The sequence below is a fragment of the Danio rerio genome, chromosome 9 (genome assembly GCF_052040795.2).
Source record: "Danio rerio strain M-AB ecotype USA chromosome 9, GRCz13ab, whole genome shotgun sequence".
Lineage (NCBI taxonomy): Eukaryota > Metazoa > Chordata > Actinopteri > Cypriniformes > Danionidae > Danio > Danio rerio.
The window spans coordinates 45,737,501-45,754,042 of record NC_141029.1 but is presented as its reverse complement, the minus strand read 5'-3'; the positions used below and the strand labels follow the sequence as shown (position 1 = coordinate 45,754,042).

General features: G+C 38.0%; 1 protein-coding gene and 1 long non-coding RNA gene across 2 annotated transcripts in view; one reads left to right on the top strand and one right to left on the bottom strand.

The window, feature by feature from the left end:
• The first annotated feature begins 2,147 nt into the window (after positions 1-2,147).
• Positions 2,148-4,211, top strand: LOC147835393 (uncharacterized). The gene is made up of 2 exons (XR_015499885.1): positions 2,148-2,834; positions 2,931-4,211. It is a non-coding gene; the product is annotated as an uncharacterized LOC147835393 (long non-coding RNA).
• Positions 3,580-16,542, bottom strand: part of ube2e3 (ubiquitin-conjugating enzyme E2E 3 (UBC4/5 homolog, yeast)) — an 83,214-nt gene continuing 70,251 nt past the window's right edge. The window contains exons 5-6 of the mRNA NM_200921.3: positions 7,541-7,688; positions 3,580-4,385 (exon numbers count right to left, since the gene is read on the bottom strand). Of these exons, the coding sequence (NP_957215.2) occupies positions 4,288-4,385; positions 7,541-7,688 (246 nt within the window). The 3' untranslated portion in view covers positions 3,580-4,287. The remainder of the gene's footprint in view (positions 4,386-7,540; positions 7,689-16,542) is intronic.

Sequence of the window (16,542 nt, the reverse complement as noted above, 5' to 3'; positions counted from 1 at the left end):
AGGGCTGTAAACATTTCTCACTGTAAATCTGACACGATCAATCTCACATCACTCACAGAAAAAACAGAGACCCGCGACCGACTGGAGCTCTTTTGGGAGCGACCCTAAATAAACCCCTCATCTCACTTCACTACAGAAACATCCAGTAGCCCGGGCTGAGCACACAGGAGACCGAGTGACCCTTTGTGGATGCCAGAAATGACATAACAGTGTTAATGAATGTCATACCAGTGTGTTCGTGGAGCTGAAGAGGCTAAACGTCAGTGCTGTGGTGGTCCAAGAAGACCCTCCGGGAACAGAAGTATTCTCAGACAAGCGGGTTTTGATGGACAGCTGCACAGGTCAGTCAGTCACTCATAATAAAAGTTTACATACACCTCGCAGAATCGACGAAAATGTTAATAATTTGACCAAAATATAATTCAAATATCATTCAAATGTAATGTTGACGTTAAGTTCAGAACCGAATAATCTTTTACATTAAAGACGTTTACATAGTAAAAACGACATTTATTTTGACAGGGACATGATCAACAATACTTTGACCTCGAAAGGAAAGGTGTTTTGTGCAAGGCTTTAGAAAAGTCGCTACTTTCCGCCTAAAGTTCTTGGACAGGTAGGTCTTAAAACACTCAGATTAAAAACAATAATAATAAATAAATAAATAAATAAAAACGTTTCCATTTAAACACTGTAGCTACATTCTCACTCTCAGACAAACAAACTACCTAAAGCAACATTTAGTGTGCAATGTACAGATTCAAAAGTTTACATACACTGTTAATGTGCACTGTGTTTGTTATTCATTCATTCATTTTCTTGTCGGCTTAGTCCCTTTATTAATCTTGGGTCGCCACAGCGGAATGAACCCCCAACTTATCCAGCAAGTTTTTACACAGCGGATGCCTTTCCAGCCGCAACCCAACTCTGGGAAACATCCAAATCCACACACATTCACACACACACTCATACACTACGGACAATTTAGCCTACCCAATTCACCTGTACCGGAGCACCCGGAGGAAACCCACGCAAAGGCAGGGAGAACATGCAAACTCCACACAGAAATGCCAACTGAGCTGAGGTTTGAAACAGCGACCCAGCGACCTTCTTGCTGTGAGGCAACAGCACTACCTACTGCGCCACTGCCTCACCTGTGTTTATGACTAACTGTCAATGTCTTAATGTTATTAATATTATTACAAAGTTACCCTTTTTATTATTTTTTTAATCTTTTTTTTTTTTTGCATGGTTAGGGTTATATATATATATATTATGGCTTTATTGGGATGGGGTGAGTGTTCTTTGATTGGTATTTAGTTACAAATACAGTATGTTTGTATCACATTGAAGACGCAGTGGCACAGTTGGTAGTGCAGCAAGAAGGTCGCTGGTTCGAGCCTCGGCTGGGTCAGTTGGCGTTTCTGTGTGGAGTTTGCATGTTCTTCCTGCGTTCACATGGGTTTCCTCTGGGTGCTCCGGTTTCTGCTGTACAGGTGAACTGGTAAGCTAAATTGTCCGTAGTGTACGAGTGCGAATGAGTGTGTTATGTTTGAGTTGATGTTTCCCAGAGATGGGTTGCAGCTGGAAGGGCATCTGCTGTGTAAAACACGTGCTGGATATGTTGGCGGTTCATTCCGCTGTGTCGACCCTGGGTTAATAAAGGGACTAAGCTGACAAGAAAATGAATGCATCACATTTTTTTCTGAAACAATAAAAGTATTAAAAAAATAAATGAATAAGAAAAATTACATACAGTTGATTCTTAATAATGTATTATTACCTGAATGAACAACAGCAATTATTATCATAAGTCCCTTCTGAGCAGCTATAATGCTTTCTGTACTTTATAAAAATCTTTCAGGTCCCCAAAATTCATTTTTCATCAGTTGTATTTACCCTTACTGAAATGACTTTAATATTTTATGATTCATCTTTTTACAACTGAGGGATTCATATGCAACTATTACAGAAGGACAAATTATGAATTATATACAAACACACACACACACACGCACGCACGCACGCACACACACACACACACGCACACGCACGCATATATAGTTGTGAAAATGAATTTAGATACTGTGAAAACCTGCTTGTTTTGTGTGCTCTGGGACTTCAGACTTGATAGTAGACACTTTGTGCCCTCGTCTCTGCTGTTTATTCTGATGAAATATTTTGCAAGCAACACACAAACTGAAAGTATTTCATGTTGTTACAGTAGACATTTTGCCAGTGCCACGATAGTCCCGTCAGGTTGCATATTTTTAGAGCCCAATATATTAAATAACTTAAAATAACAAATCGTAAATCTAAGAAGAGGAAATGTGCATGTTCCTGTAAAAAGCAACATCTGACCAATGTCATTTATTTTATGATTCATAAGAAGTGTGGAAAAAAGCACATGCTGAGTATTTGTTCTTTTTTTTTCTTCTCTATTCTATGTAACCTATATGAAAAAAGCTAAAATACTTATACTGAGGATACTGAGGTTTTAACATTCACGCTAGTCCTTGTGCTTACGTAGTGGATGAATTGTAGTTTCAGTTACTTCCGTATTGGCTTCCTGAGGGAGAGCAGGAGGTTGCCGCTTGGTAACTACGTCGCAACGATGCGTACAAGCTCTGTGATTGGTCGGCTTGGTATCGCTGTGATTGGTCGACGGTGCTGAGAGCCTTGAGCCAGATGGTGCGATTGTTTACAAACGTCGAGTCCCATGAAGGAACTCCAGATGGAAACTGTTGTTTTGTGTTTACCTAATGATTAATGTTGTAGCACATCCACCAGTTCGCAACTCGGAATAAGCGAGTTTTAGCTACTTTTACATTAAGGTAGCATTCAGTAAAAACAAAACACCAGTGAAGAAACTCGACACCGTTTTCCAAACGCTACCTTAATGTACAAGAAGCTAAAACTTTGACACAAAGATGTGTCTTACACACATGACCAATAATACATAAACACAAATGCCAAGCCACCAAAGGCACATCATCACTTACCTATCCGCTTGTTAAGTGTGACGTGTGACAAGCGCTCTATTCAACTGAATGGGAAGACTCATGAAATGGTTATAATAAACGTTTACAAAGCGATTTAATACTTTCGAAAATCATGATCGCAATATATATGTCCATGTCTAATATCCAGTGGCCAGAAAGTGATTCATTTTTTTATAAATTGTTAAATTTTTGGTATTTGTTATGCAGCAAGCGCAGAGATTGTTGTGTACACTATCATTTTATATAAAATTAACTTTAATGTGTGATAGGAATAAAACGTGATCATAAACGAATGATGTCTCAACTCAAATGAGTGGCGGCTTGGACCCGGAAACAGTATTACATACGTCACCACTTAACAAACTGATAGGTACCATTTTCTAAGAGCACAAAATACTGGCCTGGCATATGCACAGTAGTACAGCCAGTGGAGTGTTGTAAACGCGGATCATTTAAAAAAAAGTTCTGTAGACGTGAAGCTTCATCAAAATGCAATGGAAAAACTACATCACTGTCATGTAAACGTAGCGTAATACCAGTGTATACCATGAATGGAGAAAAACACACAAACACCTCACCCTGGGGACATTTTTTTATTATTGTGTTTGAGGGGATGTTACAGTGGTTGCTCATCTCAGCTGAGCTACAAAACGTTCAATGAGATCGCTTCATTACAAACTGACAAAGGTATAACAGATTCACAACAGCATGTACCACAGAACTGGAAATGAGTGTGGGTCTCATATAAATGACATCATTTCTAATAATCTACAGCTTGTTTTTCATTTTCTTTTTTTATCTTTTTTTTTTCGTTTTTCTTTGACTTCATACAGATAATGAATTAGGCTAAAATGCACCATAATATTTGGTTGACTTTAGGAACATTTTCCTTATTACATCACAAAATACATTTGTTTTTTTTTATATCCCAAAGAAGCAAGACTTGCAAGTAGGCTTTTAAACAGAACTAAATCTACAGCTACAAAATTCTACTCCGGCAGCCTTTACACCTTGGTGGGTCCTGTCTGCGCTCCCAGTCCGTTATCGGGTAAAAACACGGGGTAGAATCAGTATGACATATACACAGAAGTCCGTATTGTAAAGGCTATAAAGATTTGTTGCACGTTGTAAAGTTGCCTCTCCTGGATCTTTACACTCCTGCGGGTGGAAGGGAACTGGGGGCGGTGGCGGCAGAGAAGAGTGTGCGGAGCGAGGGATGGACGAAGGGGATTTGGGAAGAGGAGGAAGGGCAGACCAGAGGTTGGAGGTGTCGGTGACCTGCCGTCTATGTGGCGTATCTCTTGGTCCACTGTCGAGCTATTCTGTCATGCTCTGCTCTGTTGGTCAGGTACTGAGTAGCTATGCTTCCCACCAGAGGATCCGCTGAGAGAGGAGTAAAACAGAAAGCGGAAACAAAAATAATAATAAGTGAGACATTCTTATACCCTGGAAAGCTAACGATGGGCCACAAGTTTCTAATATTTATTGCAGTAATGATGTCCAAGAGGAACGTTTGGCTTATCAATGTTATGACTGGTATTTTAGCAAGACGTCAGTATCACAAGCATATCTGTAGCAGGGCTTGGAATGAACCTTTTTTCTTGGTAGCACCGGTGCTCCGGACTTCAAAAATGTAGGCGTACCAGACAAAATTTAGTCTCACTCAACAATTATGAGCACCGTTACTACACGTTTTATATTAACAGATTTGTTGCATTTGAAATCAACAATAATCAAAACTAACCAATAAATAAAAATCTGCATGCCCTCACCGGCCCTGCACGCAGCGCATGCAGATTTTTGTTTATTTGTTTGATATGAATACGATGAACTGAATTAACAATAACTGTACTGTTCTCACGGTTGGTGCCTGATTTTGCACGGATGATATTGTCTTATAAAGCAAACGATATGATATCAGCGATCCCTGGCGAAAACATTATTTTGAAAGACACAGACTGGCGCTGGGAAGGACACAGGCAGAGCAGTGAGAAGTAAGCCGTCTTCTAGAGTAAATGAAAGAGCTGTGTGGGATTGAGCAGACACATCTGTCATGTGCTGACTCAGCTGACACAACAATGTCAGAGATGCTTTCCAGACAAACATGGTGATGGCTTTACAGAGGATTTGAAACTGTAGGGCTAGTTTCTCTTACTCGTGAAAAGAGCTGAACTTCAAGCCACACATCAACATGAAACCAAAAGCTGTCATCAGTTTCAACATCATATATTCGTAAATGTGATCTGTTGTTATTTTTTTTTAAATAAAAAGCCCGAAATATGCACGTTACTCTTATGTTGAGGTCTCTCCATTGGCTACCTGTGACACCTTCTTCTTTAAACGGTCTTGTTTCGTTTTAGATCACAAATAATAGCTTGACGTTTTGTCCTTGATTTATGTAAGGCTCAATCAAATCTATTTTATTTATACCAAAATATTTTTTTTGTATTTGACATTTTTTCCTTAATTCTATTTTTACCCCCATTAAGTGGTCTCTAAATTATCATCTATGTGCAGACTTTTTTTTTTTAAATGGCAAGGATTCTTTTTTGATTTTAGTACTCCATAAATGTACAGAGATGATTCACTCCAAAATTACAATTTCCTCACTCTCTTGTGACATCAACCTGTTTCTTTCTGTCATGAAGGAAAAGATATTATGTTTTGAAAGTCAACTGGGCAGAAAAAAAAATTGCCTAATTAGTTTTATTCACAGAAACATTTTTCCACAGAAGAAAGTCAGTCATACAGGTTCTGGAATGACAAGAGGCACATTAAAGCCTGCTTGTAAAGCGTCCTCTAGTTCGCTTGAGTGTGCGCAGCAAATGTGATGTCATCGCAGAGTTTGCGGAGGTTTGCACGACATGATTTCGGCCGGCGGAGCACATGATTTTTTTTTTTGAGACTAGATCGAACATTTTATGCGGCTCCGCATTTGATTTGAATATAAAACACTTCGAAGAGATTTTGTCTGAAACAGTACGACTGTACAGACATCTTTATGATCTGTGATCATAAAGATAACCAGATGATCAATAATGCTTGGCTAAAAATTGCAACAGCTGTGGCAAAGCAGGAAAGGTTTTAATCAAAAGGTTTGGAAAAACCTGAGAGATAAGTTTGGTAAAACCAAAACAGGCCATGGCAAAAGTGGAGACTCAGGTACACAATTACAGAAATATGTTTTTCCACCATTTAAAGGTTTAACATTGATTTATATTTTGCAATTTTAAATTTAAAACAATTTAATAGTTACAAAACTATGATTAAGGAACAAATTATTTATTTGATAACTGGGAAGGAATATTTGAACCTATCGGTGTACAAAATACTGATGCCCTCATTCTAGGCTTTATTGGTGATAATGGTCAGGAATGTTGGACCATTATTGCCGTTTTAGCATAAGTATAGGACAGAAACTAGACAGACAGTAATGTGTGAATGGTTGAGTGAGCTAAGTCAGAATTTTTATTTTTATTTTTTAGTAAGTGTACTTTTTTTGCTTTTATTCTTGCCATAATAAAAAAAAAATTGTGGAGCAACTCATGTTCTCTTTTCATAAATATTTAATAAACTTTAATAGGTAAAACTGTCAGAGATATGAACAAAAGCAAATAATACATCAAAGTTTCATAAAAAAAATCTTGAATGGTTATAAAAATCTTTAAAGTCATTAAAATAATTTATAAAACCAATAAAAATAATTAGTTCAAAAATATTGAATGATATTAATGATATGAAATAGTTCCGGAAACTTCCTACTTCTCTGTTTATCCGTCTGATTTTACGTTGGGGTTCTTTTGACAGTCCCCTGTCGTTTAAAAGAATATCACAACAGCGAACGCAGCAAGTATAAAAGCCTTGTCCATTTCGCGAGGTGTGCGCACAGTCAGCAGAAGTACGCAATGAGGCGCCAGGGAAAAGTGTAAATCCACCTTAAATGATCATTTTCATTCATGGATGTGCTCTTCAGTGTTTGGACTCTCAGTAGTAATTATTAAACCACATTGAACTGAGCTAAACTAAACTAAACTTAAACACTGAAAACTGGACGGACGCTGTTTCAATTTACTATGATCATCAATGTGAAGATGCTTTGACACAATCTACATTATGAAAGCGTTATAGAAATAAAGGTGAATTGAATTGAATTCATGGATGAACTATACCTTAAAAATGTCTAACCTGCCATTGTCAATCATGCATGTAGTCATGTGCAAAAAACATGACAGTGAACATTTCTTTAGATATTATGCAAGATTTCAGAATTGATGATTTTTCTTTGATTTACAGAAAAAGATTCAGTATTTGCATTTTTCAGCAAGCATTTTTTTTGGTACCAGAAATTGGCTTTAACAAAGAACGGCACAGTCAGAATGGCCAATCATTTAACAAAGTTAATTTAAATTTTTGGAGCAACTATTTCTTTAAAAAGTGTTTTGGTACATGTGCTGAAGAAGTTGTCCTTCACATCAGTGGTAAAGCATGGCTTGGAATGCTGGATGTCATTCTAAGCAGTATTGACTCGCTTTACTCACCTGGATTGCAGTCTGTCAGCAGAGAACAGATGGAAAGCAGGACCTTGGAGATGGTCAGAGCCGGGCTCCAGTTATCCTTCAGGATGTCCAGGCAGATCACACCCTGACTGTTGATGTTGCAGTGATAGATCCTCGTACGAAACGTGACCTGCAGAGAAGAAAAATAACCCAAATGATCACCAAGCAAGTCCTTCTAAAGAGGGATGATGTTAGCTCACCAGTCCAGAAGCAGGCTCTAACGCTCTGGATGCATTTTAACAGAAGGGGCTTTTGAGAGCTGTACTCTCTCATTAACAGCTCTCTCAGAAACCACGGCTGAGTCCTGAAAGCTATCGATTTGATGAGACGATAGAGCCAAGCAAGCTTAACCTGACCCAGCTTCCCAACTGTGTCCTTATCTAGAGTATTGAGGACTTCTGGCCTCAGCTTACAGGACCGGCAGTGTTGTGGGAGGGCCGAGTCTGCGGGATAAGGGTTAAGGGTTAGTCTGGGTCATGCATTAGTCTGCTCCTTCAGCACATAAAGAGTGCTTCTTGTTTGTTGACTGCATATCGCTCTGCCCCCTGCAGCAGCTACTAAGACGTCTGTCACATGATGCAGAATAAACCGAGAGACCAAAATAACCCTGCCTGCCTGGCACAATGTGGGTATTGTATGAACATGGTGGTCGCAGAGTGAAAACACAGCCAGTATGACACGGGCAGCGTGTGTGAGGCCTCACGGCCAACACGGGGAATCTAAACAAGACAGAGTTCAAGACTCTTTGGATAGATAAAAGCTAGTGAGTGGCCTACAAGGCATTGTAGAGCATCACGCTTCACTGTAAAAATATGATCAAAAAGTAATGACAACAAATGTTTTTATGTTATGACATTTTAATGAGCTATTTACTCATTTAAAAGGGACTAAGCCAAAGGAAAATTAATAAATAATTGTATTTACTAATTTACTTTAAGTAATGCAAATTTTAACTTGATGTTTTAAGGGCTCTATTTTAACAATCTAGTTACAAAGTCTGTAGTGCAGGGCGCAAAAGAATTAAGGGCATGTCTGAATCAATTTTTGCTATTTTAAGGACAGAAAAATAAGCTCTGCACCCCGGCGCATGATCTAACAGGGTTGCTTGTTCTATAAATGAGTTATTATGGGTGTGTTTTGATCACAGCATGCAATAAGCCAATCAGAGACTGTCTCATTCATCATGTCTCATGAATCATGAATCATGTCTCATTCCCTTTAAGAGTTAATTGTGTTGTGCCATGGCGCATTTTCTATTTACATGGCAGACTTTGTAAGTGGAAAAACTGAACACCTCTCTAGTGAGAAAACAGTTAAACAGACCATCTGCATCGCGAGGATAAAGAATGAGCCTCTTCCATTCGGCCTCTTTACTTTCTCTTTACTTTTATTCTTTACGTTACTCCTTTAGTTTCGTGGACATGAAAACTGCGTGCGCACTTCACTGATGAAATCCTTTAGCCTACACAATTAATTTCGTTTGTTAAGCACAAACTTTGTTTCAAAACTTTTTCTAAATTCAGTTCTAGAAATAAATAAATAAATAACAATAATAACAAAGTGTGGTCATAAAATTGGAGTTATATTCAAACACGCGTCCAATTCTTATGCCCCATACAGTGATGCATACAGTAATTCTTTAAAACCCGACAGGTGGACAAATCTAAACTTGTTTTTATTAAAACTGATATAAAGATGCGTATAATAAATAATACTGCTAATAATAATAATAACATTATACTAATGCAAATTTTCAAGAATTAAATGAAAAAGGCATGGAGGCATGAAGTAGTTTTTTATATTTATGTAGAAAAAAATTGTAACATTTAAAATTTTTAATTGTTGTTCATATGTAAAGATATTTGTGTATTGCTGTAAATCCTGTGTGTATTAAGCAATGTGTACGAATTTGAACCCACACAGGCGCATAACTCATAAACTCTGTGATGGACTTTAGAGCTGCTTTCAGCTGGTCAATGGTGCAGTCTATTTCAGTTCCTCAAAATAGCAACGTGCCAACGATGCACCTTACACACCTCCTTTATAGACCAGCACACCCATGAGTCCACAAAGAGGTGCAAATGGATTTGCTATTTAAATAATGTGGTGCAAAACATAAAAAATAGGGTTGCGCTGGTCTGAAAATAGCAACAAATAGAGCCCTTGTACACCTTATTGCACCGGGTGTATGATAGGGCCCTAAGTCTGTTTAATTGATGCAAGTTGAAATTAAATGTAAAAGTACTTCTAAATATTAAGGAGCAGCAATTTTTTCATTGTAAAACAAAGATCTTTGTTTGGACAACATGAAGGAATTAAAATAACTTATTAGTTTTTACAAATTTGAGTGAATTAAACATAACACACTTAAGTTTTCCCAAAAACACTCAAGAATTATGTTGTTTCAGCTCATTTTAAACAAGCAGTTTGAACAAACAACACACATCATTTTTTGAGTGCACAGTGTACTCTTAAATATAAAGGTTCCATGAAGACCCTTTAAAATCATTTGAATCTTTCCAGTCCATAAAGACTGATTGGGATAATTCTGTGTGTGTGAATCATCCATAAAATAATAATAAGCATACTAGCATAGATAAACACAACAGAGAAAAGGCAAAAGTGGAATAAACAGTGCTTTATGTTTTTTTTATGGGGAGTCTATCAAAGGCAATCTCATTGCAATTCGTTACTTTTTGATTTAGTGGCTAATTGGTATAAATTAGTACAATCTAATTTGTACAATTTAGTATGATTTGCTCATCATCCAATGATGGGTAGGGTTCGGGGTGGTGTTGGGTCCCATGCCTTTTTAAAATCGTACATTTTTGTGTGACTGAACTCGCACGAATTCGGACAAATTAGCCGCTAAAGTGACAAAACGTAAAATACTTACATTTCCTCATGAGATCAGGCTGGTCTATCAGTATTGAAGAACATAAATTAAACAATCAAATGAAAAATAACACTATACAGTCTTCATTGCCTAAAAAAATAAATCTTTATTCTAAGTTACAAACTGTGCAATTTCTTGTGCCTACATAATTTTAACTCTCTTGTAATGCTCATACAGTCACATGCCTTCAAACACATATTATTCAACCCTATTATGGTTAAACACTGCAGTGACTTCACAAATATCATGTGTTTTAGAACTGCAGCTCTTAGTCAACTCTAATCCAAACATATTAATATTGCACATCCTGCAAAGTGACTATTAGAGATGCACACTTTGCAATGTTGATGCTGAAACGATAACACTGTGCAGCCTGCCTTCACACAATGAAAGCTGCAAAGTAATCCAGTCCTTTCACCGTCAGTCTGACAGTCTGGCAATGCGAGACTAAGAAACAAAGTTCAAAAACGAATGACTACCAACAAACTTGTTGAAGGTTGAATCCATTTGAAAGCTGATCAAGGCCATGATCAGATCTTTACTGAATCATCACCCTTTTATGCTTATTAGGAAAAGAGCTCATTAGCCTAACAACATAAACAGCTTTCTCTGTAGACAGCCAGGTAGGATGTTTAAACTGACAGACCGAACGAGACGAGACACAAAATAAAAGAGGAATAGCTCTTTTTAAAGGCACATAATGACCCAACCAAATTGCTCTGTAAATAAGCCAATGCATTAGAGCCTTTTACAGCTCGGTTTAATCGATACTCCTATTACTAGATAGACTTTGAGGATGAAATGCAGACTCTTTTCCACCCTGCTTTTAAGCACAGAATCATTCACAAAAGCACAGATTATGCCGGACTCAGATGTTTAGGCTACAGGAGTTTTAGCACAATCTACATCCAATTTACACCCTCAGAGAATGTTAGATTAAATCTTGTTGGCGAACTTGATCGGCTTCGATTTTCAGATAGAATTTGGATAGCCTACAGTTTGCACAATAGAAAAACATTACATGTAGGGAAAGTCCCTGTAAACCACATGCCAACATGTGCAAGAGAGATAGAGAGATGAAATAAGAAATAGAAATTTAATATTTCAAAACATCTTTATTAATACAATTTCTTCACCAGATAAAAACATTGAGCTCAAAACAGATTCAAAGAACATAGTGTCTACAATAGTGTGGAATAGACAGAGAAAAAGAGTGGTGCAAAGTTGCATTCATTCATTTGGTCATTCATTTTTCTGCGGCTTAGCCTCTAATTTATCATGTCACCACAGTGGAACAAACCACCAGTTATTCCGGTACACGCAGCCAATGCCCTTTCAGCCGCAACACAGTACTAGGAAACACCCATAAACACTCACATTCACACATACACTACGGCAAATTTAGTTCTCAATTCACCTATTGCGTATGTCTTTGGAATGTGGTGGAAACCGAAGCACCCAGAAAAAAGCCACGCCAATACCGGGAGAACATGCAAACTCCACACTCGAACCAGCAACCGCAATCAGCTTCCAGAAATGATCAGATGTGCTCCAACATGAGGCATATTCAAATCAAGACTTAATCAAGATCTGTTTAGCTGTGCCTTTACTGAATGAGCACTGTGCGATGTCCGACATACCACACGATTGTCCCTTTCTTTTCCATTCCTTTAAAACCTGTTTTAACACATTTGAATCTGTTTTTAATCATTTTTCAATGTGCTTTTGAAACGTGCGATATAAATAAACTTGCCTTGCCTGATAAAGTTGTCTTTTTGCATTGACCAAACTGATCACATGATGCGCTCCCTCTAGCACAATAATATTAATAATTTATTGTAGTATGTAGGGATGTAACGGTATCAGAATTTCACGGTTCGGTAATACCTCGGTATGAATGTCACGGTACGGTATTTATTGAATCATTTACAGAAAAAAAAAAACTTTTGAAAATACTCCAAAAAAGTGCCAAAAGTGTCAATGACATACAAATTAGCCATTTATCTGTAAGCTTTGAAACACTAACTTCAATTTTAATAACAAAAAATTATTAAACCATGTAAAAAAATAAAGTTTCAATTTAGTATTGTTGAAAACTCACCACATTCAACATTTAATCACTCACTCACTTAGATAGAGATGGGTTTAAAGGAAAATTATCATATAATTATAATCTGGTAAAAGCTGGTATCTCTGGGCATTTACAATGTCCCCTGCAACAGAAAAAACCCCTCTCATTTGGGACTGAGGTTTCTGGGACAAGAGAGATATGACTTGGCCCAGGTTGACAGCAGTGGGGTAACGTTGTGCATTGGCTTTCCCCCACTTGAGAAGACAAACCATGAGTGAGATAGAGATCTCTTTGCGGTACAAGTCAATGTCTGCATCAATCTGAACAGTGTGCTGTGTTTCTGCAGTCCCCATGACTGTTATTAGTCGTATTCCCCAACTTGCAGGCACGTGCACACATAGGGCTCAACCTGTGCAGTGTGCATGCCCTTTTTAGTCTTGGATAGAAAATGCCCTTCCAAAACGATCAAAAGTGCCCCCGCGACGCAAAACAACCTCCGTCCAATCCAGCCCTTCAGTAGGCGCGCGACAACACCTCTCTTGAATATGCGCGCTCAACCCCCCCTCGGCGCTTTACAATACGCGCGCCACAACACAGCTGATCAGAACGCGCGCGACAGCACCGCTATTCAGCACGCGCGCGGCGACAACACCCGCTTTAGGTTCGATCATTTCCATCTTTTTTTCATCTCCGCTACTAGCAGCACACTCCATTTCCGCATTACTGGATCTGTAGCGACAACAGACCGCAAAGGATTATGGCCACGCCTGGGCTGATGGGAAATGTAGTTTCAGCTACGTCCCGTTCGCTTCATTCGCCTGAGCAAATTTTCTCAGAAGACCTATAGTTTTACCGAGTCATGCGACTTCGGTAATATCGAAAAAAATTAATATTGCGGTATGACGGTATTTACAATACCGTTACATCCCTAGTAGTATGTGTTACACTGTGGTCCCTAAATCTTGGTGTTTTAAATCAAGGGAATACAGTCATCTAAGATTCTCATCATGTGCATGCTGTAACCAGATTTCATTATCAGTTCAGATTTCATTATGTAGTCCTGAGCCCAGCATTAGTGGACCACAAACCAAGCCGAACTATTCGGCGAGCAAAAGAGGGCAGAGACTTGACAAAGCAACCGACACAAAACAACTTCTAGCCCTAAGTTACCCAATGTTTCATCTGGTGACAAAAGAATGAGTGGCTCCAGACCGCAGAAGATGAATCCTGTTTATAATTAGTGGATTAGAGCTTTTGCAGTGTGGCTTGATCTGAACAAAGAGCCCCTTTCCAACCCATGAGCTTTATATAAACTTGTTGTTTACAGATGCCGCTGACGGTCCAGACTGAGCCACTCAGAGCAGCGCAAATTCCCAAACATGCTGAGGAAGGAGATTCGGATGCTAATTAATCCGAGGCAGCGCAGTTGACTCTTTCACCTTTATAGCCCGGGCAATAGTAAACCAGCTCTCCTAAACCACACCGCTGCCTGTCGGCATCTCGCTAATTGCTTTATGCTGGAAATAGCCCGGTGCTCGGATGAAGAGCGCTCAGCCATCCAGCACACAGAATAGCAGACGAATACAATCGTTCAGCATTGCATTATCCTTGAGGTATTTTAATAGAGGTCAATACCTGTTTTGAGTGATTCGCTACAGAGTGTCCTTGGTAGACCTAATAAATCTTAATTAAAGGCCACTGCGCTTTTGTGACCGACTATGGTCTAATAATAGCAAAACGCACACACAGACAAAGACGGATTTAAGAATCTATTTGTTTTAAAATGCTCATTTTGTATTTTACTAGAAAAGCATAATATTAAAAACAGTGCTATAGGTCAAAGGTTTGAAATATTTAATAAAGATTTGTTTTTAAGCCTTCTATGCGATGACGACCTATTCCATCAAAAACATACTAAAATTTAATATCGTAAAACATTATATTATTACAATTTAAAATAGCTTTTTGTTAGCTTAATATTACTATTAAAAAGTAGTAGTATTAAAGAGCTCCTATTTTGGGTTTTTGAAAATGACACACTGTGTGAATGAAAACATCCAGCTGAGCTTTAAATCAGAAAGTGCACCGTGTTTAAAACTATTGATTCTCTAGGGAAATGGCCAGGTCAGAGTCAAATAAATGAATCGAATTGGGTTCGGATCTTTTGCCTGAATGCAGCGACGTTGACACAGTACATCAGCAAAAATGTAGATTCGATAAAACGTGAACGAGCCTTTCACTTCAGATACTAGCAGAGTGCGGAGAATCACAGACATCTGATCATGACATTGACTATGCAATTCAGAATTGATTTTAAAGTGATTTTACTGGTTTATAAATCCCTTCATAATCTAGCCCCATCCTATCTCTCAGAGCTGCTTCATCTTTACACTCCTGTGAGATCTCTTAGGTCAAGTGAGCAGAATCTTCTTTCAGTTCCACAGTCTAGGCTGAAACGTAGAGGGGACAGAGCTTTCTCTGTGGCAGGTCCTCGGTTGTGGAACACCTTGGCCCCTGAGATTAGAATGGCTCCATCATCATTCATTTTTAAACCACTTCTTAAAACGTACCCTTTTAGGCTTGGCTTTTTAAGATTATTTTAATAGTTCGTTCTACCGCAAATTTTTTTTTTTTTACATTTTTACAGACGTTTCTCTTGCCTTATTTCTATGCTTTTATATTCTGTCTATTTATTTATGTTTTACCTTGTCTTATGTACAGCACTTTGGTCAGTCTTGTGACTGCTTTTAAATGTGCTTTATAAATAAATGAACTTGAACTTGACATGGAGATGACGATCCCTGACAGATCGAGATTTGGATGTGGGGAATAAAGGGTCAAAGTTCATTTTCACAACACCACCATAGTAAAACCAACCTTGTGCTAGTCATTTTTCAGATTTTTGATACAATAACTTACACTGCAACGCTGGAAACACTGTGTGTAATGTGTGTAATGTTATAGCAGGGATGCTTCCTGGTGACATGGAGCCGATCCGCAAATCACAGCACATTATTGACCTTTTTCCACTGAGTGGTAGGGTACGGTATGGGTCACCTTTATCAGGCTCGCATTTCCACTGCTAAAAGGGTACCAATGGTACTGTTTTGGTGGGCGAAGTGTACGACAAAGTTTCAGTCAACATCATTTTCGCTCGAGAAAGTGTCTACAGTAAAGCTGCACGGGTCATTCACATATCATACAAGAAGCACAGAAACATAACAGAAAAACAAAAGTACGGTATCAAGAATGAGAGATCAATAGAGTACAATATAAAAAATAAGTCAATCGTTCTAGGTCCTGATCATTTCCTTGTGCAATAAACATGGAGATTTTGTCAGCAGTTCACTCAAACCTTGTATAATTCAAATATTATAATGTCTTGAAGTTGTAAGTGTCCAAGTTATGTGGAGGAAGCCAATGTTTACTAATAGTTATTTTACAGGAGTTGAGCCAGCCAGCCAAACAGCATTTTGTATCTTGATAAGATTCAACGTAGAATCATTACTCACTCAGTAATAATAGACAAGGATTCACCGATATTGGATTTTCCATCATTTTATATACCATAACACACCTCATTCCAACATTTTTGTACTATTATATGCATTATTCAGTTGTTCTTTTTAATTCTAAAGACTTAACATGGTTAAAAAGGATCTGCAAAACATTTTCATCTGCTATATGAGGGAGCAACAATAAAAACCTCAAAATACCCAACGATAGTCATAAGTGGTTCTTTTGACAAAGTTGATGAGTGATTAAACTGCTTTATCCTAGCTTTAACTTTCATAATGTAGCATCATTACATTATAAAATGCTAATCTGATCATTTACATTCACATAGTTTTAAAAAATACTGTGAGACTGATTCATGAACTTATATTCTGAAGACCAGCATGAAATGTCTGATACAGCTGCTTTAAAGTGCCTTATTTTGGAGAACAACTTTGAAGTATTCACTCTGAAGTGCTTCCAAATATGTTCCAATGCGTGTATTTTTGCATTTAGATATAG